Below are 26,807 nucleotides of genomic sequence, written 5' to 3'. Positions count from 1 at the left end.
ACAGGTTCCATTAGGTCAAGCTGAGGTCAAATAATTTATGACCATTGAAATAAATAATGAATTTCAAAGGAGATGGAATTATTGTGCTACTGGAAGACAGTTCTATGGTATTCAAATGGTTAGAGGGGAGTCTGGAAGCTTGGGTAGAAACAGAAGAGAGGAGGCGATTTTAACGAGATTACTTTTCGGACATACTGGTTTAAATGCTCATTTATTCTTAATGGGAAAACACAATATGGGTCATTGTGGTATGATGAAGACAGTGGAACATGTTATTATGTCTTGTAAACAATAATCTGAAGAAAGGGATATCCTGAAAGAAAGTCTGAAGAAGGTCAAAGATAGGGAATTGTATAGTATTTTGGATCTTTTTAACATGGTATGGGAAGAAGGGAAGCTGCCGTCCTCCTGGAAAGACAGAGTTATTATACCTATTGCAAAACCTGGGAAAGATCATTCAAATCCAATGAATTACTGACACTTAGCTCTAACATCAAATCTGTGTAAAATAATGGAAAGGATGGTGATGTCACTTCTGACATATGTGCTGGAAAATAAGGGGCTATTAAATCCATATCAGAATGGGTTTAGGAAGGGTCGCAGCACAATAGATTTGATTATATGTCTTGAGAATGATATTAGAAAAGCTCAAGTGAACAAAGAAGTACTAGTGGGAGTGTCCTTTGATGTAGAGAAGGCCTTACAATATGATGTGGAGGGAAGGGTTATTAATAAAACTGGAAAAAATAGGAATAAAAGGGAAATTATATAATTGGATTATGAGTTTCTTGATGGACAGGACAATACAAATTAGGGTGGAAGAATCATATTCAAAAATATATTCAACTGATAATGGAACGCCTCAAGGAAGTGTTTCAAGTCCTATACTTTTTAATATAATGATAAGCGATGTTTTTTCCAACGTAAGACCTGAGATAGGAAGATCAATATACGCGGATGACGGAGCATTATGGAAGAGAGGAAGAAATGTAAGTTATGTAGAGGGAAAAATACAGGAGGCTATAAACGAAGTAGGAAAATGGGCAAACTGTTGGGGATTCCGATTTTCAGCCTTTAAAACACAGGTAATATGTTTTTCAGAAAAGAAAAAAGGCCTAAAGTTAAGTAAAAAAATGTACGATCAGATATTAGAGCAGGTATCAATGGTAAGATTTTTGGGAGTGTGGATGGATTCAAAATTGACATTCAGTAGTCATATTCAGAAAATAGCTGACAAATGTAAGAAGGGTATAAATATACTGAGATGTTTGGCTGGAACAGACTGGGGCGCTAGCCGACAATCACTTTGGACAATATTCAGTGCTCTAATCAGATCTACAATTGACTATGGTAGTTTTATATATAGCTCAGCATTATTGTCATGGAAGAAAAAGAATGACATAATTCAGTCACAGGCATTAAGAATATGTTGCAATGCATTTAGATCATCACCAGCAGTATCACTACAAGTGGAAATTACCATCAGAGTTTAGTAGTATGCAATTAAGAATGGTATATTGGACTTCAGTAAAAAGGACATGGAAACAGTCACCCAGTAAAGAAAGTACTGGAGAAATGCTGGGAATATGAGTATTTAAAGTTGGAGAGCTATGGATGGATTGCTGAAAAAGAAGCACAGCGAATGGGTATAATTGATGTGGATGTTAGTCCAACAATAGCAATGCCTATTATACCACCTTGGTTATTTCCCATTCCTTCAGTCGATCTCCAGTTGAAGAACGTAATTATGGATAAACAAAGATGTATTTTGAAGCAGCTGGCAGTGATGCAATACTTAGAACAGAAATACAATCATTGTTTGCAAATATATACTGATGGATCAAAAGATCCAGATTCTGGGTGAACAGCTTCAGCAGTGGTCATTCCCCAGTTTAAATATAAAATAAATAAAAGGACAGCAAATCATTTATCTGTTTACACAGCAGAAATGATTGCAGTTCTGTTGTCAATTCAGTGGGTGGAGGACACTCATCCATTAAATGTGGTGATCTGCTCAGATACTTTTTCTGTTTTAGTAAGTTTAATGAATGGTGAAATCACCATCAAGACAAGATATATTATTAGTAATTTTACAAAAAATATACAGGTTACATTATAAAGGAAATATTTTTTGTATGGGTACCACCTCATGAAGGGGTGGAAGGGAATGAGGAAGCAGATGATATAGCCAAGAAGACTTAAAAAAAATTCAGAAATAGAAATAAGTATACCATTAAGTAAATTCAAAATCAAAGGGTTAATAAAAAGAGCAATAAAAGGAATGTGGCAGGAAATGTGGGATAAGGAAGGAAAAGGAAAGCACTTGTACAGAATTCAAAGGGAAGTAGGTCATAAGAGATCGATTTGTGGTAAAAGAAGGGAGGATTCGGTTATATCACATCTCCGAATAGGGCATACAGCACTTAATCAGTCTTTACATATCACAGGAAAACATGATACAGGCTTGTGTAGCACATGTGGACTACCAGAGTCAGTGGAGCATGTGTTATTACAGTGCATAGGATATAATAATGAAAGGGGCATGCTCGAAAATCAAATCAAGTCATTAGGTATGAACGGATTGTCACTTCAGAATTAGCTAAGAAAGTCACCAGAAGTTTATAAGGTTTTATTAGACTATTTAAAAGCAACCAATCTATTTAAAATTATTTAGTACAGATTTTATTTATTTATTTATTTTTTATCAACATTGATGCTCCATACTCCATCTCAGTAGGTGGCAGAAATGCACAATAAATTTGTTTGCCAACCACCACAAAACTGAAAGAAGAAGAAGAAGGCCATATTAGCACCCAACGAAAAAGGTATTAGAAGCCTGTTGGGAACATGGAAAAGGAAAGGAAACTAGCTTTGGTTGGATTATTGAAGATTTAGTACAAGAAATGAAATTAAAGGAGTGTAAAGTTGCATCAATAATAACTTTACCTCCAACTCCATTACGGATTATGCCAAAACCTAAAGTATATTTATCAATCAAACAGGAAAGTAAAATTTGTATGGGTACCTGCTCATGTAGGAGTGAAAGGAAATGAAGAAGCAGACAAATTGGCAAAAAAAAAAAAAAAAAACTGATGAAAGAAGACACTGACATGCAAATATCATATAGTAGATCAGAAATTAAAGCAATAATTAAAAAGAAAATAATGCAAAAGTGGTAATACTATTGGGATAATGAGGAAAAGGGAAGACATTTATATTCAGTACAACCATTGGTCGGTAGAGGAAGAATATCAGGGGGAAGAAGGAAAGAAGAATGTATTATATCAAGACTCAGACTGGGGCATATAGGGTTAAATGCACCAATGCATTTAATAGGAACGGCCAACAGGGTTATGCAGCTGGTGTGGGGTTAAGGAGTCAGTCGAACATGTAATAATACAGTACAAAGGATATGCAGAAGAAAGAAACAAATTAGTAGAAGAAATACAGAAGAATGGAGAGCAACAAATAACATTAAAGAACATTTTGAATCCAACAATAGGAAGTAATGTACTATTACAGTTTCTTAAAAGTTCAAATCTGATTGAAAGAATATAGGCTCCCTTTTTTTACTCTCTCTCTCTCTCTCTCTCTCTCTCTCGGATACGCAGCTGATTAGCCGATTAGCCTGGGGAAGTATAGAGTAGGAAAGTCTCTGATCCATTACCCACAGTAGATGGCGGTAATGCACTATTTAAGAATGCGAAGAAGAAGAAGAAGGCCATATTGAAAACGTGCTTATTTTCTCCACGCTTCTAGAAAATATACTGAGACAGAAACAAAAGTTTTAATGTGTCTATAATTTGATGCGGGAGCTTTAAGCAGCTCGCATTGCAATCATGGACGAACAGCTCACTGTGAGTTTCCCTTGATAAAGTCTTGCGCATGTGTTAGTTTGGCCCTTTTCATAGCGAAATGCATTGGTGTTTGGAAACGTGAGCAAAACAAGTTGCTGCTGATTTACCTGTTGAGCTTTTCTTTTTCCAGTGTGGCTACAGTGAGCCTTGCGGCCAGTGTGCTGTTGTTGACTGGGGAGTGTCAGATGGGGGTCATTTTTTCTGCAAGAACTGTCACAATGTGATCGAGGTTGGTCGATAGTCACACATGATTTGATCTCATGACCTAGTGCTGTGTTTACACGTTTAACCTCACAGATCATGACGTTTATTATCAGTGTTGGGTAGATTACTTCTTAAATGTAACCATCTGGTACTGATAACAAATTACACAATTAAGATTGTAATAATCAGTTAAAGGGATAGTTGACCCAAAAATGAAAATATACTCACCCCCATGCCAACCCAGATGTGTGTCTGTCTATTTTCTGCAGAACACAAATGACGATTGTTTTAGAAAAACTTCTCAGCAGGTCCTTACAATGCAAGTGAATGGTGACCAGAACTTTGAAGCTCCAAAAATCACAAAGGCAGCATAAAAGTAACCCATAAGTCTCTTCTGAAGCAAAGCAATCACTTTGGGTGAGAAACAGATCAATATTTAAATTCCTTTTTTCAGAATGTGAAAGTGGAGATTTATAGTAAAAAAAAAAAAAAAAAAAAAAAAAAAAAAGACCTCTATATCTTCTAAAGATATAGATTTAAACACTGGAGTCATATGGAATACTTTTATGCTGCCTTTGTGATTTTTGGAGCTTAAAAGTTCTGGTCACCATTCATTTGCACTGTAAGGACCTACAGAGCTGAAATATTCTTCTAAAAATCTTTGTGTTCAGCAGAAGAAAAAGTCATACACATCTGGGATGGCATGAGGGTGAGTAAACGATGAGAGAATTTTCATTTTTGGGTGAACTAACCCTTTAACTTAATCTTTTATTTTACACTTTTTAGGTCATTTAATTACTCTGACTACTTGTTGCATGTTTTGATAAAATCTCATTTTAAGATAAACAATAGTGAACATGAAATGAAACTATTTACTATTTTGTCAGTCCCTAAAGTCCAACTTGGCGATTGTTTTGAATGTCACATAGTCCCTAAAAAGTTACTGTAATCTGATCACGCATATTTAAATATGTAATGTAATCTAGTAACAAGTACTTGATTTTTGTAATCTGATTGCATAATCCAGATTACTTTCTATCACTTATTATATTTTCACTTCTGGACAAATGATGCAATTTTTCATAGAAAACAAGGGAAGTGGAGGATAATTCCACCCAACACATACGTGGCAAGATCTCAAGGATATCTAAACCAAAGAAGAGCGGAAAGGGTCAGTCAAAAGCACTTTATATTACTTATGTGGTGTGAGCAATTTTTGCTGTAGTTGACCCATGGACATTTTTCTTTTAACATCAAGATTTCAGGTTAAAATGTATATGAATGTAGGGACAGAAAAGTGTTTAAGGTGCATTTACTGGTCACTCACAATTTTTATTTTTATTTTTTGGTTACTATTTTAAACACTTTTGCCTTTACTAATTCCTTTAAAATTGTCCCGTGGTGTGAAAAATTATTTTAGTACAGATATTCCATGTAGTCTTTCACTTAATGAGGTAATTCAATCTTTTTGCATACCCAACTAACCATTTTTGGTTCCCATACTGTTGGAAACCTTTCTGCAATCATATTGCAACATAACATCTAAAATCCATCTATAAGATTATTTTATCTGGATTTGATGTATTTCCGAAGAGAATCAGCATAATGCTGTTTAAATTAGTTTTAGATGGAGTGTACTACAATATGTCACGTCACAGGACATGTCATATTCCCAAAAGTATTTTATGTCAGCTACCTGATTTATAAAACCCTTCTCTTTCTGTGATCTGATGGTGTCTTGTGTATGTTTTCAGAGGGAGTACGAGAGTGGGTGGTATGTGAGGGATTTCAGTTCATCCTGAAACACCAGGCTGATGCTTTGGTTAATCTTGGGGTTTGCAAACAGTTCAAGGTCAGTAACAATAGCTACTTTGTGATAGGTGTAGCTGTTTATGAGGTGTTACAAATAGACCCCGTTTACACCTGGTTTTAAGATGCATATCGGATGATCCGATAACAAGTGGTCATAGTTAAATACAGGTGTAAACAGAATCACAAAAAACACATGCGAAGGTAGTCAAAAACGCATGTGACCACATCCCATTTGAGGTGTAAACGTTAATCCATACTGAATGTGTCCTGGACAGCAGTGAAGCACCACCCATCACCTGTTAATCTGCTGTGCTAAAACAAGAATTTAAAGTTTGCCAGTTACAAGCAGCTTTAAAAGGAAATAACCGGCTGATTGGAAAAACTGAAAAAGCGGATACATACACAAGCATGAGAACTTTACGTATCTTCTTCAGTGTTACTGATATCAGCATGCAAGGACACAGATGATTAGCACACATCTGAAGCACAGGTTAATACAGGTACTCCACTAAAACAATAATTCTGCTTGAAATTTCAGTTGCATCTAAGAGAAACAGCGCACTGATTTTATTCGTGCTTTGTCTATTAAATTTTTTGCAGTTTATGATCATACAGTATAGGGCTGAAACGATTAGTCGATGTTATCGACAACATCAGCAATAAAAAATTGTAGACAGAAATTTCCGTTGTCGAATAGTCGTTTGATCTAATTTAATGTAACAAGATCACATTAAACTAATGGTGGCGCTTGAGCAGCACTGCAGCATGCACGTGATTGAGGAGAGGACGAACACGCAGATCATTTACATTTATGCATTTGGCAGACGCTTTTATCCAAAGCGACTTACAGTGCCCTGACTACAGGGACAATCCCCCTGGAGCAAACTGGAGTTAAGTGCCTTGCTCAAGGACACAATGGTGGTGGGGGGATTGAACCAACAACCTTCCACTTACCAGTTCAGTGCTTTAGTCCACTACGCCACCACCACTCCACCAGATCACAGTCCAGATACACTCCAAACCTTCCAAACAGCTTCAGGTGATGTAGATCATATGAAGGAATTTTACAAAAATACAAAATAAGTAAATATATAAGCACTCTCGTTGTGAAATGAAGTGGAGCCGAAGTTGCCGTACCACTTGAGCAAAACTTGCGCGTCAAGCGCCTTTAAAGGAAAAACCCTGGCATTATATCTTTAATACATCCTTTATTAAAGTTTAAATAATAAGGATGCAAGTCATGTAAATAAGTATAAACTCAGAACCTGGTATTATTCTGTGCGGTCAGCACTGCTTCTGAGTTGCGTGAAGTGACCCGATCTAAGGGGGAGAGATTGAAACTGCGCCTGGCTGATGCACTGTCTGGCGCGGGGACTCTCGTCCCTCACACTCGCGCTTGCTGCAGCTAGATTATAACGTGATGGCTCACGGCATAGTGAATCATAATACATATGTGTTGCAGTTCTGAACGTGAAGAAAATATGCGATACGCAGCTCTAAGAAGTTGTTTTTTTGTGAGTTAAAGAAGGATTGAAGTGAACAAAATTGAGAGTGTAAAGTCTTCACCATTTATACACTGCAACAAAATACTTTTTGTTGTTGTTTTGGCTTGTTTTCCCATATACAAATCTAAAACCCCTTTAAAACAACGTACATTTACTTTAGGAGCTATACTGCAGAAGAAAATCTTGAATATTGAATTTTGAATATAATATTAAATATTTAAAAATATCCTTACATTTACCTGAAAAGCAACATGTAAGATATTAAGACTTGCTTTCAGAGATTATATCTTGAATATAAGTATATTTTGTCTTTACTGCACTGGCAAAAATGTGAACTAGGGATGGGCATTCATCAATAATTTGGTATTCGAATATTTAAGCTAATAAAAACGAATACTTGAATATTCTATTATTTAAATGAAGGTCATTAATGAGAAAGATGTAAAAAAAAATTTTTTAGTCAAAACAAGTGCGTCACCATTTAAAAAAAATAAAATAAAAAAGCTTCTAAATTACATCCAAAACAAGTGTTTTTTTTTTGTTGAAAACATTTAAACAAGCAGTGCGTGGAAAAAGTACAGAATGAAAATATTTAAGCTCACGCAAAGCGCAGAAAAAGAATCTAATAAATTGACGCAATTAACGTACAGGATGAATATAAACTCAACATATAATAGTTATGTTTATATTGTCTCATGTCATGTTTTTTGAGAAAAACAAGCATATCCACATGCTCAGTAAACTATACTCATTTATGCACACCAGTTTAAATGATGGAATGTCCCTCCGCTAGCAAAGTCTCTCTCGGAAGCCATATTTGTTGTTTACAGAAGCGTCGCAGGGATTACGTTGCTACGGGGACCCTGCTTTCTGACGAGCTGCACATATACGGGAGAAAAGAGGACACCGCTTATCCAGTACATTTAAACAGGAACCCAGCTTTCTCGCAGTAAGCCACATTCTCGCAATAACCCACTTTTTGATGTCCATCTAAACGTACTGACAGAACAGTTTGTTCATCAAATATGATCAACTTGTGTCCACACTCAACAGCGCCACCTAGTGCATTCTGTTATAACTGCCAGTTTTAGTTTTTGTGTTCAGGATTTAACATGCATCTCACTGTATATATGGCCAGCAAAGCAACACTTTGCAAAATTCGAATAGTATTTTTACTTTTCGAATAATTATTGCAGAACGAATACTGGAGTATTCGACTACTCAGGCACATCCCTAGTGTGAACAAGTGAAAAAATACACTTATATTTAAGATACATTCTCTGAAAGCAAGTCAAAATATCTTATGTTGTTTCTCAAGTAAACGTATCGTGTTAAGGATTTTTGATATTTTTAAATGGAAAACTAGACAAAACACTTGATGACAATAGGATTTTTTTTTGCAGTCATTTTTTTTTACTGAATTAAACTTAAAGTATTTTTTCCCTTTAATTCAGTGAATGTCATTAAGATATATTTTTAAAAGGTGATTTTGCCCCTGTGGCAGGGCGGAGGGCGGGGCCGGGTCGTGATTCCGCACAGCCGGCCCCTAATAAGGCTGATTAAGCCCGAGAGGGATAGGGCCGACCGGAGACGGTGGTGTGTCGGAGAGAGAGAGCGTTACGGACAGCTGTCCGACACCTGTGTGTTTGTCTTTTTGGTTCAGTTTATAATTAAGCTATTATTTATATTATCAAGCCGGTTCTCGCATCCTCCTTTCCATTGATGTTACACTGGTGCCGAGACCCAGGAAGGAGGAGGGATGCGCCGTAGTAAAGTCCTCGCCATTACCATCCACCCCAACGGAGCAGCCACGGCCATCCGCCGGGGGACGGAGGAGCCCGGTCGCCTGGAAGCGGAGAAACAGCCGCCGACCGCGAGGGGAGGAGGAGCTCCTAACCGACTGCCTGGAGGGGTCAGGGCCACTGCCACGGGCTGAGGAGACCCCTACCAGCTGCTGAAACGTGGCGGGGTCTGAGACCGTGAGCGGAGAGGGGCTCCTGGCTGACCGCCTGGAGCGGGAGAACCGCTGCCAGGGGCGGAGGAGACCCTTCCGTCCACCAAAAACGCGGTGGGGCGTTCTCTCCGCCAGGGGCTGGAGGACTGCCTCCGATCCGCCCGGGGAGGCGCGGCTGTCATCCACCAGAGGTTGGAGGAGTGGCCGAGGACCATGCTGCGGCGTATCGGAGAACCGGCAAGTGAATGTTGTTTTTTTTTTTTTCTCTCTCTCTCTCTCTCTCTCTCTCCCGCTGCCGCTCTATGTTGGCCTTTTCCCTCTGTTTTTAAATGTTTTTGTTAATTTGGCACGATCGCTGTTACAGCGTGTAGGTGCCACATTTTTTTTTGTTTCCATCCCCTTGTCCCCTCCCCTGATCCAGGCAGACGGGGATGACCTGCCGGCAGACGGGGCGGAAGGCACCCCCCCCCCGGGAAAGGGAGGGGGGATGTACGTCATGCCGGGGGTTCCCCGGCCTGAGAGAACGGGGGAGGAATGTGGCAGGGTGCGGCCGGGTCATGATTCTACACACCCGGCTCCTAATCAGGCTGATTAGCCCGAGAGGGATAAGAGCCGACTGGAGACGGCAGTGCGACAGAGAGAGTGTTACGGACAGCTGTCCGACACCTGTGTGTGTTCGTCTTTTGGTTCAGTTTATAATTAAACTTATTTATATTATCAAGCCGGTTCTCGCCGCCTCCTTTCTATTGATGTATTACAGTCCTCTTTATTGTTACTAAACACGTTTAATAAAACCTTTAACTCAAGGCACAAGCTAAATGATCAGTTTAGAGCTAATGATTAATCGTTGCAATAATCGCCAGAATAGTTGAGTAATCATTGTAATTATCGTAAGATTAGTCGATTATCCAAATAATCGTTAGTTGCAGCCCTAATGCAGTAACACACTGACATAGTGACTGATGTGTGCCAGAGACCCTTGCCTTGAAATCCGATCACAAGTGGTCACAGGAGACTCATTTATGCGACCAGGAGTAATTAGCGATGTGTCTCGCCTTGCCACATGTGATCGGATCAACCGAAACGCATTTTAAAGGAATAGTTCACCCAAAAATGAAAATTCTTTCATTTATTTACCCTCATGCCATCCTAGATATATATGACTTTCTTCACAAACAAAAAAATATCCATTTAGTACCAGGTGTAAACCGGGTCATGTATTTCTTTTACAGACAGAGGTTCTGTGGAATTTCTGGAAGCGATATCTGCAGAACACAAGGCAAGCTTACACCAAAAATCCAGTGTACACTCCAAAGTTTACAGTGGTGAGCGAGCAAGCGTTTTGACTTAAGAACTTTGAAATTTTTGAACAAAAAGGGGCAACTCCCTTTCCATTGTCTTGGAATTAATTACAACCCTTTGATTACCAGACCTGAGCTTTAGCCTCTACTTCAAACCACCCTATCTGTTTTATGTGATTTTGAAATAAATAGGACCTTTGAAATGTGCACAGTTTAGAATTATCACCCTCAGTCACTCTCTCCCTTTCTCTGTTTTTCTGTCCTGTCTCTCCACCCTCTTCCTACCTTCACCACACTGTCTCTTCCTCCAGGATCTGACCTCAGAGAGTGAGCCAGAGTCTATGGCTGAAAGTGAACAGTCATTCCAGAGCAGGGCTACATCAGAGGCTGAAGGGATATCCGCCTCTGGTACAAACCTCACCCCCTCCTTCCTTTTGTCAGCTGGCACATTGCCACGTTATTTGAAGTATTAATTGAACTACATTTTGTTAGGTGACTAACCATGTTTTTCCATTACAGGCAGCATCACTGATAGACAGGCATTGGTATGTTCAGGCTCTCTGGATGCTTTGTCATACGTTAACAAGAGGGAAAGTAGAAGTCTCAAACTTATGACCATGCCGCGGACTCTGGCCCTGTGCTATCTGGCTTTGCTGTGGGTCAGAGAGGCCATCACTCTAGCTGACTTACTGAGGTGTGGAAGACAAGTGCTATTTACTACCAGATATGTTTAACCTTTTCATCTCATAAAGGGATAGTACACACAAAAATGATAAAATACTCACGCTCATGTTGCTCCAAAGTGTAATGACTTTTTCTTCCATGGAACAAACAAGGAGATGTTCTTTACTTTTATACTGTGTATATTTGCACTGGAATACTGATTTAGCAGTCTGTGATTTTTCTTTTGCAGGATGGTGTCAGAGAGACATGTTCCTTACTTGAACCTTCATGAAGATTTTCCTGCAGAGATGCGACTATTTGGAAGAGATACCCAGATCTTTCGAGTTGAGGTGAACAATAAACAGCCCATGCACATTTGAGTGCACTTCTTTAGTCAAGAACCACTGCATCACGTTGTGAGGTGGGCCAGTTGTGTTTCTGATAGCTGTTAATTCTGCTCGTCTTTAACAGTCTCTTCCCTCGTACTCGGTGATCCATGGAGAAGCTGTTTATATGGCTAAGGTCATGAATTTGCCGTCTTTCCCAGCTGTTTCTCAGGATTGTCTTCTACAACCGACTCTACTCACTGTCCGCTATCTGCTGGAGTCAAACCTCCCTGGTGGGTATTTTTTCAGAGCTAATGGAGAGGTCGAGGCTTATGATGTCAAATAGGTTTTAGATGTTTAATTAATTTGCCCAACATCTATAATCCTCTATCTTTCTGGTTGTTTTATATGCACTGACACTTTCACTGCAAAAATCATTTGCTTAATCAGTTTTTTTTGGCTTGTTTTCCAGCAAAAATATCTAAACATTCTTTTTTTTTTTCTTTTTTCTTAACATTTTTATTGATTCCAGCTACAAAAACCAATAAACACAACATAAAATATGGAATCAATTTTATAAATTAAACCCTTCCCCCCGAACACCCCCCCCACCACCCGACACAAACATGCATTACAGTGGCCTCTTACAATTATAACAAAAAATTAGAAACAAGCTAAAAAAATATACTTACAAAAAACAAGAGTGCACATACACATCAAACTAAAAATTTAAAATAAAAAAATCCCTATCCACTGCCCCTCCCCAAGAACCCTCCAAAAAATCTATATATCCACCCCACTTCCTATTAAACAAATCCCACTTTCCCAACCTTCTATATATCACCTCCTCAAATGCCGCAACCTCACTCATCTCCTGCACCACTCCCGAAATGAGGGTGCCCCAACCGTTTTCCACCCCCTGAGAATTATTCACCTGGCCACCATAACTCCGGCCAGGACCCAACCTCTCAAATGGCTATCCCCAAAATTAATGACCTCCCCATCACCCAAAATGCAGAGTCTGGGGCAAAATGAAAACTGTGTGTCCAACACATCGCACATAAATCCCTGAATCTTCAACAAAAATTCCTGTATTTTAACACATCCCCAAAACACATGGGTTGTGTCCCCGTCTTCTGATTGGCATCGCCTGCAGGTGGGTGTGTCTTTAAGACCAAGTCTATACAATCTAGAGGATGTCCAATATAATTGATTCAAAATCTTAAATTGCATCGGATGGACTCTTGAATCTCTAGATATAGACTTGACGTTTTTTAGAATCTTAGCCCACACTCCCTCCTCCAATACCAGATTTAAATCTCTCTCCCATAATCTCTTGAGAGAAGTTGAAGCTCCATCCCCTAGACTCTGAATTAACAGGGAGTAATACACTGATGCCTCATGACCTTTTCCAAAAGCAGTAATCACTACTTCTAGAATATCTGGCCTTTTAGGGGGGTGTATTAACACCCCTCACAATCCACTCCGACCAGCAGATAGGGAAATCGCCAATATGCTACTTTGGGTTTAGCCATATGCTCGAGGCACATTTAAATAAATGTCTGAATTAAACTCTTTGGACACTTTTGTCCATAGACAAAAGATGCAGATGTGAGATGACGGGGTGCGACTTCTCCAATTAGTTTAATAGGCTTTGTAATAATAAAATAGGGGCAATAACTTCCTGTTCAATTCCAAACCAGGGAGGGGCTCTCTCCGGTGGAAGTGACCAATGAGCTAAATGTCTGAGACCAAATGCATAATAATAAAACAAAATCTTGGGTAGGCCTAGCCCACCTTTTGTCAACTGGCCTATGTAACTTGATGAAATGTAACCTGGGATGCTTTCCATTCCAAATGATGACTTCGCTATACTGTCAAATTGCTTAAAATAAGAGAGGGGGACATCTACAGGGAGAGATTGTAGTAGGTAGTTGAATTTTGGAATACAGTTCATTTTAATAACATTAACCCTTCCAATCATCGATAAATGTAATGAAGCCCACCTACTCTCATCACTCAAACCTTTTGACCCTTTAATAAAAATTAACTCTGACTAAATCACATAATTTTGCTGGGAATAAAATGCCCAAATACTTAATTCCCTGTTTGGGCCATTGAAAGGCGCCTGGCTGAAAGGCCGTTACTGGGCAGTACGCAGTCAAAGCTAAAGCTTTGGATTTTTAACTCTGTATCCCGAAAATTTAGAAAAGGAATTAATAATTCTGTGGAGGCAAGGAATAGATCTAGTGGGGTCGGAGACGAATAAAATATAATCTGCGTAAAGTAAAAGCTTATGTGCCACACCTCCCGCCGTCACCCCTGGAAAATCATCCTCCTTTCTTATCGTGGCTGCTAATGGTTCCAGGGTAAGACAGAACAATAATGGGGAAAGGGGGCAACCCTGCCGAGTGCCCCTATCCAGAGTAAAATAATCTGAAATCCATTTGTTTATACCGCTGCTACAGGGTGTCTATGAAGTAACTTAATCCATCCAATAAAAGTATTTCTGAACCCATATATTTCCAAAATCTTAAAAAGATAATCTCATTCTACCATATCAAATGCTTTTTTGGTGTCAAGTGAGATGGCAGCGACCGGCGTCTGATCATTCGCCACTGACCACATGATATTAATGAGACACCTAATGTTGTCAGAAGCCCCGAATAAACCCCACCTGATCGATATGTATAAGAGATGTCATAACTTAATCGGTTAGCCAGAATTTTTGCCAAAATTTTTACATCTAGCTGGATCAGGGAAATTAGACGGTAACATTTACACTCGCTTGGATCTTTGTCCTTCTTAAGAATCAGACTGATTTGGGCTTGTGTCATGGTTGGCAGAAGCTTTCCATTCTTTAATGATTCCGTATAAACTTCTAACAAAAGTGGAGCCAATTCTGTAGCATAAGATCTAAAAAATTCAGCGGTAAAGCCATCTGGCCCCAGAGCCTTTCCTGTAGGTAAGGCCTTAATTACTCGTCAAGCTCCTCCAAGTTTATCTCCGAATCAAGAGAATTGTTTTGCTCAGTCTTCAGTTTAGGGAGTTCTAATAGTTCCACAAAGTTTCTAATATCTTCATCAGTAGACAAAGACGTGGAACTATAAAGATCAAGATAGAATTCTTTAAAAGCATTAATATCAATGGCCGAAGTAAAAATTTCACCACCAGCAGATTTCACTGAGGGAATGGTAGAAAAAGACTCTCTCTGCTTTATATATATATCTAGCCAAAAGCTTCCCTGCTTTGTCCCCTGACTCAAAATATGACTGTCTTGCCCTGAATAACCAAAACTCCACCTTCTGCGACAAAATAGTATTATATCTGTATTTCAAACAAGTCAATTCTCTGAGACCATCAGACTACATTTGGCACTTCAGCTCTGCCTCTGCACTTTTAATATTCTCTTCCAACTCCACGAGTTCTCGTGCTTTGGATTTTTTGGTGAATGATGCATATTATATGATCCGGCCCCTAAGAACCACCTCAAGTGCCTCCCAAGCCATGTCCACAGAATACTGAGGACCAGTTGGTCTCCATATAAACATTGATTTCAGTCTTTAACATTTGTTGGAAATCAGGATTTTACAAAAAGGATACATTAAAGCACCAACTATATGATTTCTTTTTCTCCGTATGTGGCAACATCTCTAAACTCACCAGGGCGTGATCTGAGACTAAAATGTTTCCAATTGGGCAATCCACAACAGATGAAATGAGGGACTTCGATATATAAAAAAAGAATAAGTCTTATGGACTGATGGAAAAAAATGTATAGTCCCTACCAGATGTGTTCAAAAGTCTCCAAATATCTGCAAGACCAAGATTTTTACACATCCTGTGAAGTCACTGTTGCTCTAGGGGGCTTACACACTTTTGCTTCACTATGATCAAAGACTGAATCCATCAAAAGATTAAAGTCTCCTCCCAATATTATATCATGAGGGGTGCCAGTGGCTTGCAACATCCCTTCAAGATCTATAAAAAAGCCCTGATCATCAGCCTTAGGTGTGTAAATATTAGCCAAAATCAACCTTTGCCCCTGAATTTCTCCTAAAACAATAATGACTCTTCCTAATTTATCATTAATCTGTTTGAGACATTTGAATTCTAGATGTTTATTTATCAGTATAATGACTCCCCTGCTCTTACTCAAGCCAGCACTAAAGAAAACATGTCCACCCCATATCATCCCAAATTTTTCAGCTTCCTGCGGGGAAAGATGCGTTTCTTGAAGAAAGACTATATTTCTTAAGTGTAAGAAATTATAACCTTCTTTTTATGGGGTGCCCCAACCCATTCACATTCCATGTGGAGAGAGATAATCCACTCATTAACATTTGACATATTTAGATATAAAAAAAAAAAGAATTGTTTCAAAAACAAGATTATACAGACCACATTCCCCATTATCGCAACAATCAAACCCCGAACTTCCCCCCAATCAAAACAAACAGAAAAAAGAAAAACGTGCGCATTAACCCCGCGCACGACAGTACCAACCAGCGTCAATCCCTCTAAACTCCAAAAGGTCCATGTACGCCTACGAGAACCCCCGCGACAACTTTGCCATCGGATTGCTCAAGTCCGGTGCTTCTGCACAAATTTTGTGAGGCAAAATTACATAACAGAAAATACTTTGTAAAACAAACCCCAACCAACAGGCAGAATAAACACAAAGAACATGTAGATTCATTCACAGAACTGTCTCGAAGGTGTGTTCCTCCACAAAACAACTTCCAGCTGATATAAAGCCGTTCAGTTTCCTTGGACAGACAAACAATTGTTGAGTGAGCTGGCTGTGCAGCAGATGACGTAATCATTCCAATGTTCCTTAAAAATATTCCACAAAACAAACTCCAGCCAACAGGAGGCATAAGCACAAAGAACGAACAGATTCACCCACAACTGTCCCAAAGCAGTGTTATTCCACAAAACAAGCTCCAGCTGTTAGGCGGAACCAGCACAAAAAGAAACAAAACAGGCATCCTGGTTCCTCGGATGATCAAGAGCCAAATTCAATGTTTTTTGTTTTTGTTTTTTTGTTTTTTTAAACAAACAAAAAAATTACACCATGACTTACTCAGCCCGTCAACTTTATAAAAGACGTCCTTTATGTGAGCATGTAGATATTTTGCAGTCATCCATAGTGTCCATTCACAATCTGGCCGGGAACTTCAGTGTAAAAAACGATCTTATGTCAATGCAAAAGTTTTTGAAGGAAGTGTCATTCCACAAAACATACTCCAGCCACTAGGCAGAGCCAGCTCAAAAAGAAACAAAAATGGTGCCCAGCTTCCTCAGACAATCGAGGTACTGAAAAGTGAGTCAGTCCACTAATATAAGAAACATCAAATGGCTTACTCATTCCAATGTATTTATGAAGGAGAGTGCCTGTTTTGGACATGTAAATTCTTTGCTGCCGTCCTCTGTGTCTATTCTCAGTTTAGCCAGAAACATCAGTGCAAAAGCGATCTTCTGTTGATGTGAGAGTTTCTTATATTCCTTGAACCGATCGCGTTTCTCTCTTGTTGAATTCGCAAAGTCTGGGAACAACAAAATATTGTGATTTTTCCAAGAAAGCTTTCCTTTGCTTGGCGCAACACGAGATCTTTATCAGATGATTGATTGGGGCCTTTCTCCCTCAGCCAATCTCCAAGCCGGGACTCTGTGAGCTCGCTCGGTTTCCAGCTTATGGCCTGTTATGTCGAGCAGACTCGGGAAGAGCTTGTCTATGAATTTCACCATATCTCTGCCGCCTTCATGCTCAGCAATTCCAACAATCCGTATGTTATTCCTTCGGCTCATATTTTCGAAAAGTTCCAGTTTTTCTAAAATGTGTTCCAAGTCTGTCTTGGACACGGGAGGATTAGCAGATAATTCCCTTTCCAACGACTCCAGATAATCAATTAGTTTCTCAACATCTGCGACTCTTGTGACCAACTCAGAGAATTTTGTTTCCATCACCGTAATCGATTGACGTATAACAGCGAGATCCTCCAAGTCAGCAACAACCTTCATCAGCATCACCGAGATGTTGGACAGTTGATGCTGGATTTCATCTCCCGACGTGCCGTCCAAATAGAGTCCCCGGCTCGCAGGCCCATCAGAGGCCTCAGCTTGAACACGTAAGTGTCTTTTAATGTCTCCAGAGTCTGAGGATTTTGATTTCCTTGCCGTGTTTACCTCAAAGAGCAAGTATGTAACTGGGTGTATCGAATCTCACTGGATTATAACATGAAAATAATTTAAAAACTAGCAAAGTGCGCAGAGCTCGCAATCACACGTCTGCTTCTCGCATGGCGTCACGTGTCCTCCCATATCTAAACATTCTTAAAATAAGATCCAATTACTTAAAGCAAAATTGTATAAGATATTAAAGGAAAAGTTCGACCATAAATGAAAATTCCCTCATCGTTTACTTGCCCTCATGCCAAATGTGTATGATTTTCTTCTGCTGAACACAAAGATTTTTAGAAGAATATCTCAGCTCTGTAGGCCTATACAATGCAAGTAAATGGGGTCCAAAACTTTAACACTCCAAAAAGCACAAAGGCAGCATAAAAGTAATCCATAAGACTCCAGTGGTTTAATCAATGTCTTCTGAAGAGATCCAATTGTTTTTGGGTTAGAACAGGCCAAAAGTGACTCAGTTTTCACTATAAATGCCATCTGCAGTCTCTTTGGCGGTCATGATTTCAAGATCAACTTACTAGCGCTCTGCACATGCATCAAGCTCAAGGAAATGTAATTGAGCTTGAAATCATGTTCATGCCTAGAGACTGCAGTGGCAAAATTTGCAGTGATAAAGGAGTTATATTTTGGTCCAAACCCGATTATATCGCTTCAGAAGACATTGATTAAACCACTGAAGTCATATGGAATACTTTTATGCTGCCTTTGTGTTTTTTGGAGCATCAAAGTTCTGGCCACCATTCACTTTGTTTGACCCACAGAGCTGAGATATTCTTCTAAAAATCTTAATTTGTGTTCAGCAGAAGAAAAAGACTTGCATATCTGGGATGGCATGAGGGTTGATAAATAGTGAGAGTATTTTAATTTTGGGGTGAACTATCCCTTTTAACACTTATTTTCAAATAATATATATTGAATAAAATTTAAGAGAATTCATTTTTTGCCATGCATTGCATCTTCAATTCTGCACATTATTTGTAGTATTTTTAGGATTGCTTTGCACATCACTCATCACTGTGATTGGATATGTGTGTTTGTTTAATGTATACGACCTCCTTAATTTGATTACGTAAACTGGTGTAATGTTTTGTGGAAATGTTGGAACCAGACATTCTCAAATTCTCTTCTTCCTCTGTGTTCGTCTCTCTCTGATCCCACTCAGATTCCCTTCATGTTTGGGTCTGTAAGGTTATAGATCAGGCTGCTATGGGAATAGACTCGTTCCTGACCTTTGACCCTCTCAGACGGAAGCCTCGTCTCATATGCTATGACATTCTGGCAGTAGCTGTCATCATTGTCACTATGAAGCTCCTTTTCAAGTTGGATGATCAGGAGGAGTGGTACGTCACTTCAATGGCCAGAAATGTTTATAATTTGTAACTGGGTTCTTTTCATTGTCTTAAAAAAAATTATTCAAGTGTCACTTTTTTTTTTTATTTAGGTTCACTCATTTTCTTGTAATGTTCCTACAGTTTCAATTTTATGTTGCATATATTTCCTTTTTTCTGTTTAATGTCTTAAGGAGGTTATCTGATGTAGCCTTGAAGAGGAAAAAGAAGAAAGGTAGTTGTGACATCCTTTTAAGGATCAAACAGTGTTAGTTTTTTTACTTTGATGCATATAATTTTTGGTTAATTTGAATTTTTAGCTCATAACATTCTCTCATTTGCTTTTAACAGCCTTCAATTTGAGAAAGTGGTTTAATACAGTGCAGCCTGCCATAGAGCAAGCCAAACAGAAGAGGGAACGAGCAGAAGCCCGGTAAGACTCAAGCCCGAAGTCCTCTGATCTGTTCACGTCCAGAAGTTGTGCTGCAAATACTTACCCATCACTTTGTTGGATTGGGTTGTACATTTTCTTTTATGCTCCAATAATATGTCATTTTTCATTTACCCAAAAATTAAATAGACATATGGTATGCCACAAGAACTTGTGTGGAAAAAGCCGTTTTAGTCTTGAGTTGTGAAGAGCGTAGTGATGTGGATTTTTGACTCATGACTATGAAATTTTATATTACTTTGCTCCTTACACGTATCGTAGCAGTTCTGAGGTGAAATGTCCACTGTGATGCTTAAAGCAAAAAATAAATATTAAAAATACAATAGCTGAAGCAACTGTGTCATTTTGTGGTGCTTCTATGACCCTTTTGTCTCATGTTTCGACTCAGGAAGTGTGCTTCAGGACTTGTGCCTTGTAGGTAGTGCAACGCTCTATCAGTTGAGTTACCGAGCAATTTGATCACATTTAGTACAGTCTTATAAATGTAGTTGGCAATGTTAAAAGAATAGTTCACCCAAAATTTAAAATTCTCACATTTACTCACCCTCATGCCATCCCAGATGTGTATGAATTTCTTCTGCTGAAACACACAAATGCAGCATATAAGTAATCCATATGACTCCAGTGGTTAAATACATATCTTCAGAAGCTATATGAAAGGTGTGGGTGAGAAACAAAATCAATATTTAATTCCTTTTTTACTATAAATTCTCCCTGCCCAGTAGGTGGCGATATGCACAAAGTATGTGAATCGCCAAAAACAAAAGAAGAATGTGAAAGTGGAGATTTATAGTAAAAAGAGGACTTAAATATCGATCTATTTCTCACCCACACTTATCGTATTGCTTATGAAGACATATATTTAACAACTGGAGTCATATGGATTACTTTTATACTGCCTTTATGTGCTTTTTGGACCTTCAAAGTTCTATTCTTCTCAAATCTTCACTTGTGTTCAGCAGATGAAAAAGTCATACACCTCTGGGATGGCATGAGGGTGAGTAAATGAGAGAATAAAAATTTTTGGGTGAACTACCCCTTTAAAATGTATCGCCTGGGTAGCCCAGCGAGTATTGACGCTGACTATCAATACTGGAGTCGTGAGTTCGAATCCAGGGTGTGCTGTGTGACTCCAGCCAGGTCTGCTAGGGAGGGTAGAGTCACATGGGATAACCTCCTCGTGGTAATAAGTGGTTCTCGCTCTCAGTGGTAAATTGTGCATGGATCGCGGAGAGTAGCATGAGCCTCCACATGCTGTGAGTCTCCGGTGTCATGCACAACGAGCCACGTAATAAGATGCGCGGATTGACGGTCTCAGAAGTGGAGGCAACTGAGACTTGTCCTCCGCCACCCGTATTGAGGTGAGTAACCACGCCACCACAAGGACCTACTAAGTAGTGGGAATTGGGCATTCCAAATTGGGATATAAATTATTTTTAATGTATCGCCTTACAAGTCATGCACTACAGTAAAAGAGTTTTGATGTCGTACGATAGCATTGTGTGAGGAACAGGGCGATAAGTGTTTTTGAACTAATCATCTTCCCTTTTACTTGTGATATGTAAGAAAGGAAATAAAAGTTTTTGTTTTAGCGCTGGAAACTGCTGCGATACTTAACATGAGCCACAGAAAAATTATTTCACAAAAATAAAGGTATCGTAACGTGACTATGAGAACAGGTAGTAGAAAATATCACATGAATTGTTTCACTTGAATATAATACTTTTCAATTTTTTTCTTTAAAATATATAGCATTTTTTAAATTATTTTTGTCAAAATGACAAATTCTGTAAATGATCAAATATTCAGTTCACGCAGCATCTCTTGCACTGTCTTCTGCTGAAGATGTGAAGGTCCACTGTGTTAAGTGTGAAGTGTTGTGCTCTTTTCAGACGACAGTGGAAGTCCAGCAAGCCTCTCATTCCATCTCTGAAAAACAAGAGTGTGGTCCTCAAAAAGAGACGTAAGCAGATCTGCTCAGTCATACACACTTTTAATTATATCATTGTCTGGTAACGCACATTAATAAGGTTGTGTCTGTTAACATTAGTTAACATGAACTAGCAATGAATAATATATTTTTACAGCATATTAATGTTGTTTAATGTAAATTTATAAAAATACATTTCTTTATTTCAAATGAGTTCATAATGCATTATGCAATGTTAGCATATACAACATTAAGTTTTTAAAATGTATTAGTATATGTTGAAATTAACATTCAGCAAGATTAATGAAGTGCTGAAAAGTATTGTTGATTTGTAAGTTCATGTTAACTTATGTAGTTAGCTATTGTTAACCAATATAATCTTATTGTAAAATGTTTCCCAGAATCTCAATATATATCCAATGCTATCTCCAGGTGTGGTTGAACATTTGCAGCACAGATTTCAGAAATTAACTGACTCTTCACCGAAGCAATCACCTTCCACCACAGACACCATCTCCAGCTTTCACTTCCACTGGGGCAAAGAGGAGTTTTCGGATGGACCCAGTATGCATCACCATCGGTTGAATTGTACCTTAAAGAAAGAAGGGGTCAAGTGCCTCGCCAACCGAAAATACTGGCATGCTGACCTTAAACCCTGCCCACCAAAGTGAGCCTCGTACATATACCAGTAATCTCACAGTGCCCAAATATCAGCCCAATAATTGACCGGTCACTTGGTTAAATCACAATCTGTACAAAAATGTATAATCCTCCTTTTTATAATTTGGAATAGCATCATGAATCACTGGTGAAGAAAAGTAAAATCCTTTTCCAACAGACTCAAAATCCAGCTTTCTTTTGGCAAAACTAAGTTTTCTAGCTGAAGTTAATTTGGCCTATTATTAATTTCTCCTCATAAAAAGAGAGGCATTAAGAGACTTTCCTACTACATAGGGAAGGATATTACTGGTGTCTTAGCATTAAAAGACTGGAAGAATTATTTTGTAAATGATCTTTGTAAATCACAAAAGGATATTTGATATATGTTGTATGTTAAAGGATATACTTGTATATGTTCCCATCAAAATGGAGTGAAAGGAACATTGTTACTGTAATCCAACCAGTACATTTAAAGGGATAGTTCACCCAAAAATGAAATTTCTCATTAACTCACCCTCATGCCATCCCAGATGTGTCTGACTTCTGCACAACACAACATTTTTTAGAAGAATATCTCAGCTCTGTCGGTCTATACAATGCAAGTGAATGGTGGCCAGAACTTTGAAGGTTCAAAAAGCACAAAGGCAGCGTAAATGTAACCCAAATGACTCCAGTGGTTAAATCCATATGTTCAGAAGCAAAATGATAGGTGTGGGTGAGAAACAGATCAATATTTATTATTATAAATTCTCCCTGCCCAGTAGGTGGCGATATGCACCAAGAATGTGAATCGCCAAAAGCAAAAGAGATGAAGATATGGATTACTTATGGATTAAGACTACTGGTGTCTAATGGATTACTTTTATGCTGCCTTTATGTGCTTTTTGGACCTTCAAAGTTCTGGCCCACATTCACTTGCATTGTATGGACCTACAGAGCTGAGATATTCTTCTAAAAATCTTCATTTGTGTTCTGCAGAAGAAAGTCATACATATCTTGAATGGCGTGAGGGTGAGTTAATGATGAGAGAATTTCCATTTTTGGATAAACTATCCCTTTAACTACATTAAACATTAAGCGGAAGCCTAACATATTGCATATTGAAGGTGGTCTGGGTCAGATTTTTTTCTATCTTGCATAGATTATTTCTTGTTTTTCGAGGAGGGGGTCATGTCACACAACTTGTCCATGTTGACATCTGTCTAATTTGGCTAGCCTCTACCAAGAGACACATGTATTTGCACCAAAATACCATAGAATTGTTGTGGATGCAACATGGACCCAACACAAAAGAAATGGGAAATGTTTTCTCCCTTTTAAAAATTGATAAGGCTATTTTGTTTTTTTCCTGCACACAATGCACAGTTATATAGTTATTTGCATTTAGCTTTGTTTTTCGCCTGCTCTACACAGTCTAATCATAACAGACTTGCATTTTGGGTCAGTTGAGATCCAGGGCACTATTGAAGATTCTACTTTATTTGGCACTCTCAAACATCACACAAGATAAACTATGGATCTCTTTTTCTCACATAGGTTTTGTGGCGATCATTACTCAGAAATTGAGCCCAGCTTGCCCAGGATGTATGTGTGGCTGTTGGATTTCTTCTCATTTCTGCTGGGAGTCACTCAAGCACAAGTGCACAAAGAGGTCATCAATGTAGAGCGCCGCTTCCTGAAAAGAAGATAACGGCCAAGTGACTCTATCTCCCCGTGAAAAAGTTCCCATTAAATTAAATTTCTCAAATTTACATTTGAGAGTATTTTGATTAATTCAAATGGATTGCTTCATGCCAGTGGCAAAATCTGTGATTGTATGATCTTTGTAAGGTTTAACTAACTTGACATGATAAAATTTATTTTTGCTATGTTACATTTCAGTCATAATGAACATGCTGGTTTAAAGCTTTAAGATGGAGCAGTCTTCTACTTTGACTTGTTTGCTGCTGTGAAACATCCACCTACCAACATTGCCACCGACAGTATGTCAAAGACAATAAGGTTGGCCGAAAGTGAAAATCTGTACATCAGTTTCCAAGAGCCCATCTTGTTTTCCTCCATCAAAATAACAGCACTGTGCAAAATTGTTTTCTGAACTGTATGTTGTTGCGATCGGAACAGCAGCTGTTTGAGCCGTTTGATGTAGCCAGGGAATTAAATGGCACCCGAGTTTTAAAATTGTGAATTGGTGATATTTCCTAAAATATGTCTGACACAGTTTGCATCTGAAATGAGATTTGAAATGAACTTGCTTTATTCTGATCAAAAGTGTGTTCTTATTTCCTATGTGCACATTTCGATTTAAGAAAATCCAGTAGCGGAATGGTTGTAGTAACAAGGTGAACCAACAGGGGGTGTTGGTTCATGTAAGATTTTTGATAGATTACTTGATCCTGCATTTCAACAATGAGGTTCTGTCTTAGTTGCAAATAACAGTAAAATTGATATTTGGGAACATTTGAAAATTGTTTAACAAAATATCAAACTAATTCAGCTGTGCATTTCTACTGTTTTAAGGTTAGTTATTTGTCTTTTGTGCATTTTTTTTCTTTGTTCTTGTAATCTTTCTCTTGATGAAATCAGGTATGAAGCTGTGTACAAAGAAAGATACCACTCTGGTAGAGGGCAGGAAACTTCTCTCACTATCATATTGTTTTTAATCTTGTGAATGCTGTGGAATGAAACTTCCAAGAATCATGTCCAGATATAGCACATAAAAATGATTGGACTCTTGATATTATGTCAATTACTTGATAAGCCATTTTGTCCTTTCAGTCCAAAAAATGGCTAGTGTAGGAGAAGATAGCCTAAATCTGCTTGCATTGTGACTAAAACCAATAACATATATGCATACTTCCAACTGTCATTTTTTACATCTGCCCACTATTCTCAGATTGATGTAATTCATTGATCCCCAAAATGAAATTGATCATGGTTTATATAAAACTACTCATCTTTTGTAAATATCACCCATTGTTTTATGAAGAAAAAAAAAGAATTTGATAAGTTTCAAAAAGAAAAATTCTTAATACTGTTGTGAGGCTGAACTAAGGAAAAAGTGGCAACAGCTGTTGTCATCTGATGACAAGGGATGATAAGAGTGTGCATTGATATCCTGGAATAATTATGTCTGTATTTGTTTTGCATCTGGTTTCAAATAAAATAAAATAAAATTCCTTTATTGTCACTCAGCCATATACACAAGTGCAACAGTGGGTGAAAGACTTGGGTGCAGTTCCAAGCGACATAGCAGTATGACAATTACAATAAACATCTGATTTACACATAATGGTTTACGCATCTTGTTACACAACACAATATACACTTAATAATATACAGTGTGCACAAAATAAGACTGTATACAATAAAAATGATATACAATTTACAGGATACACAAATAAGGAGACTGTATACATTAAAAACACACTGTACTTCCCCCCCATGTAATCAGTGGAAATAAAGATGAAGTGTTGTGCTGACATGCAGCTGTCGGTTGGCAGTCAGTTGCCAGTGTGTTATTAAGAGAAGTATAAAATGTGAGTCCAATCTGAGGCTAATAATGTGCAGTGCTGATATATGTATCGTGAGCGATCAAGAGTTCAAAAGTCTGACTGCTTGGGGGAAGAAGCTGTCATGGAGTCGGCTGGTGCAGGTCCTGATGCTGCGATACCGCCTGCCTGATGGTAGCAGTGAGAGCAGACCATGGCTCGGGTGGCTGGAGTCTCTGATGATCCTCCAAGCTTTTTTCACACACCACCTGGTATAGATGTCCTGGAGGGAGGTAAGCTCACCTCCAGTGATGTGTCTGGCAGTTCGCACAACCCTTTGCAGTGCTTTGCGGTTGAGGGCAGTGCTGTTACCGTACCAGGCAGTGATGCAGCCAGTCAGGATGCTCTCTACAGTGCTGGTGTAGAACCATGTGAGGATGTGGTGGTTCATTCCAAACTTCCTCAGCCGTCTCAGGAAGAAGAGGCGCTGGTGAGCCTTATTCACAATGGCCTCAGTGTGGACGGACCATGTGAGTTCCTCAGTGATGTGGACACAATGGAACTTGAAGCTGCTGACTCTCTCCACTGGTGCTCCATTGATGGTGATGGGACTGTTCTCTGTCTTTTCTCCTGAAGTCCAAGATGGTTTGACCATCTAAAGATCATTTCTTTGTTTAAACATAAGAAACTTTTTGTTTGTTTCATTGATCAAAATCATATAAATCAAAAGATACATTCTGCTTGGTCAAACCAAATTATTGCAATTAATAATCTTAATTAAAAAAACAAAAACAAAAAAAACAAAAAAAAACATGTAACTTTCAAATTATACTCTAAAAACCATCAAACAAAAAACAAAAAAAAGTCTACGGTCAGAGGTACTCAAAATAATAAGTATAACATCATCGATAACACAATAAGCCCATTACACACTTCTCAAGCAAAGAGATAAATTAAGTTAGATATGGATGACACAAGAACATTTTAAAAGCCTCAGACACATGCAGTGTTATTTTTACTGCTTGTGATGTTCAGGTCATTTTTGACCTGTTTTAGAGTTACAAGAAGTGAAAGCTACATACATATGTCAAGCTGTTTTGGGTTGTTGCTAGGGCATTGCTAAATAGATG

At 38.5% G+C, this 26,807-nt stretch overlaps 1 protein-coding gene across 2 annotated transcripts; it reads left to right on the top strand.

Annotated features, from left to right (window-relative positions):
- The first annotated feature begins 3,686 nt into the window (after positions 1–3,686).
- Positions 3,687–25,365, top strand: taf1b (TATA box binding protein (Tbp)-associated factor, RNA polymerase I, B). 2 transcript variants are annotated; one of them, XM_051645255.1, is made up of 15 exons: positions 3,687–3,857; positions 3,988–4,086; positions 5,148–5,232; positions 5,816–5,913; positions 10,565–10,657; positions 10,945–11,041; positions 11,153–11,327; positions 11,547–11,646; positions 11,768–11,915; positions 18,983–19,160; positions 19,343–19,383; positions 19,500–19,581; positions 21,492–21,562; positions 21,962–22,196; positions 23,726–25,365. In XM_051645255.1, exons 1-15 carry the CDS (start codon positions 3,840–3,842, stop codon positions 23,877–23,879), a joined length of 1,674 nt encoding a protein of 557 aa, XP_051501215.1. In that variant the 5' UTR covers positions 3,687–3,839; the 3' UTR covers positions 23,880–25,365. The 2 variants fall into 2 exon arrangements, with proteins under 2 accessions (XP_051501215.1, XP_051501217.1); XM_051645257.1 differs by lacking the exon at positions 10,565–10,657.
- Positions 25,366–26,807: the final 1,442 nt, after the last annotated feature.

The sequence above is a fragment of the Myxocyprinus asiaticus genome, chromosome 19 (genome assembly GCF_019703515.2).
Source record: "Myxocyprinus asiaticus isolate MX2 ecotype Aquarium Trade chromosome 19, UBuf_Myxa_2, whole genome shotgun sequence".
In the NCBI taxonomy this organism is placed as follows: Eukaryota; Metazoa; Chordata; class Actinopteri; order Cypriniformes; family Catostomidae; genus Myxocyprinus; species Myxocyprinus asiaticus.
This window is presented reverse-complemented; position numbering and strand designations above follow the sequence as displayed.

Coding starts and splice junctions, on each gene's coding strand:
- taf1b (XM_051645255.1), top strand. Junction 10,658..10,944: donor ACACTCCAAAGTTTACAGTG/GTGAGCGAGCAA, acceptor CTCTTCCTCCAG/GATCTGACCTCAGAGAGTGA. Junction 11,916..18,982: donor GCTGGAGTCAAACCTCCCTG/GTGGGTATTTTT, acceptor GATCCCACTCAG/ATTCCCTTCATGTTTGGGTC.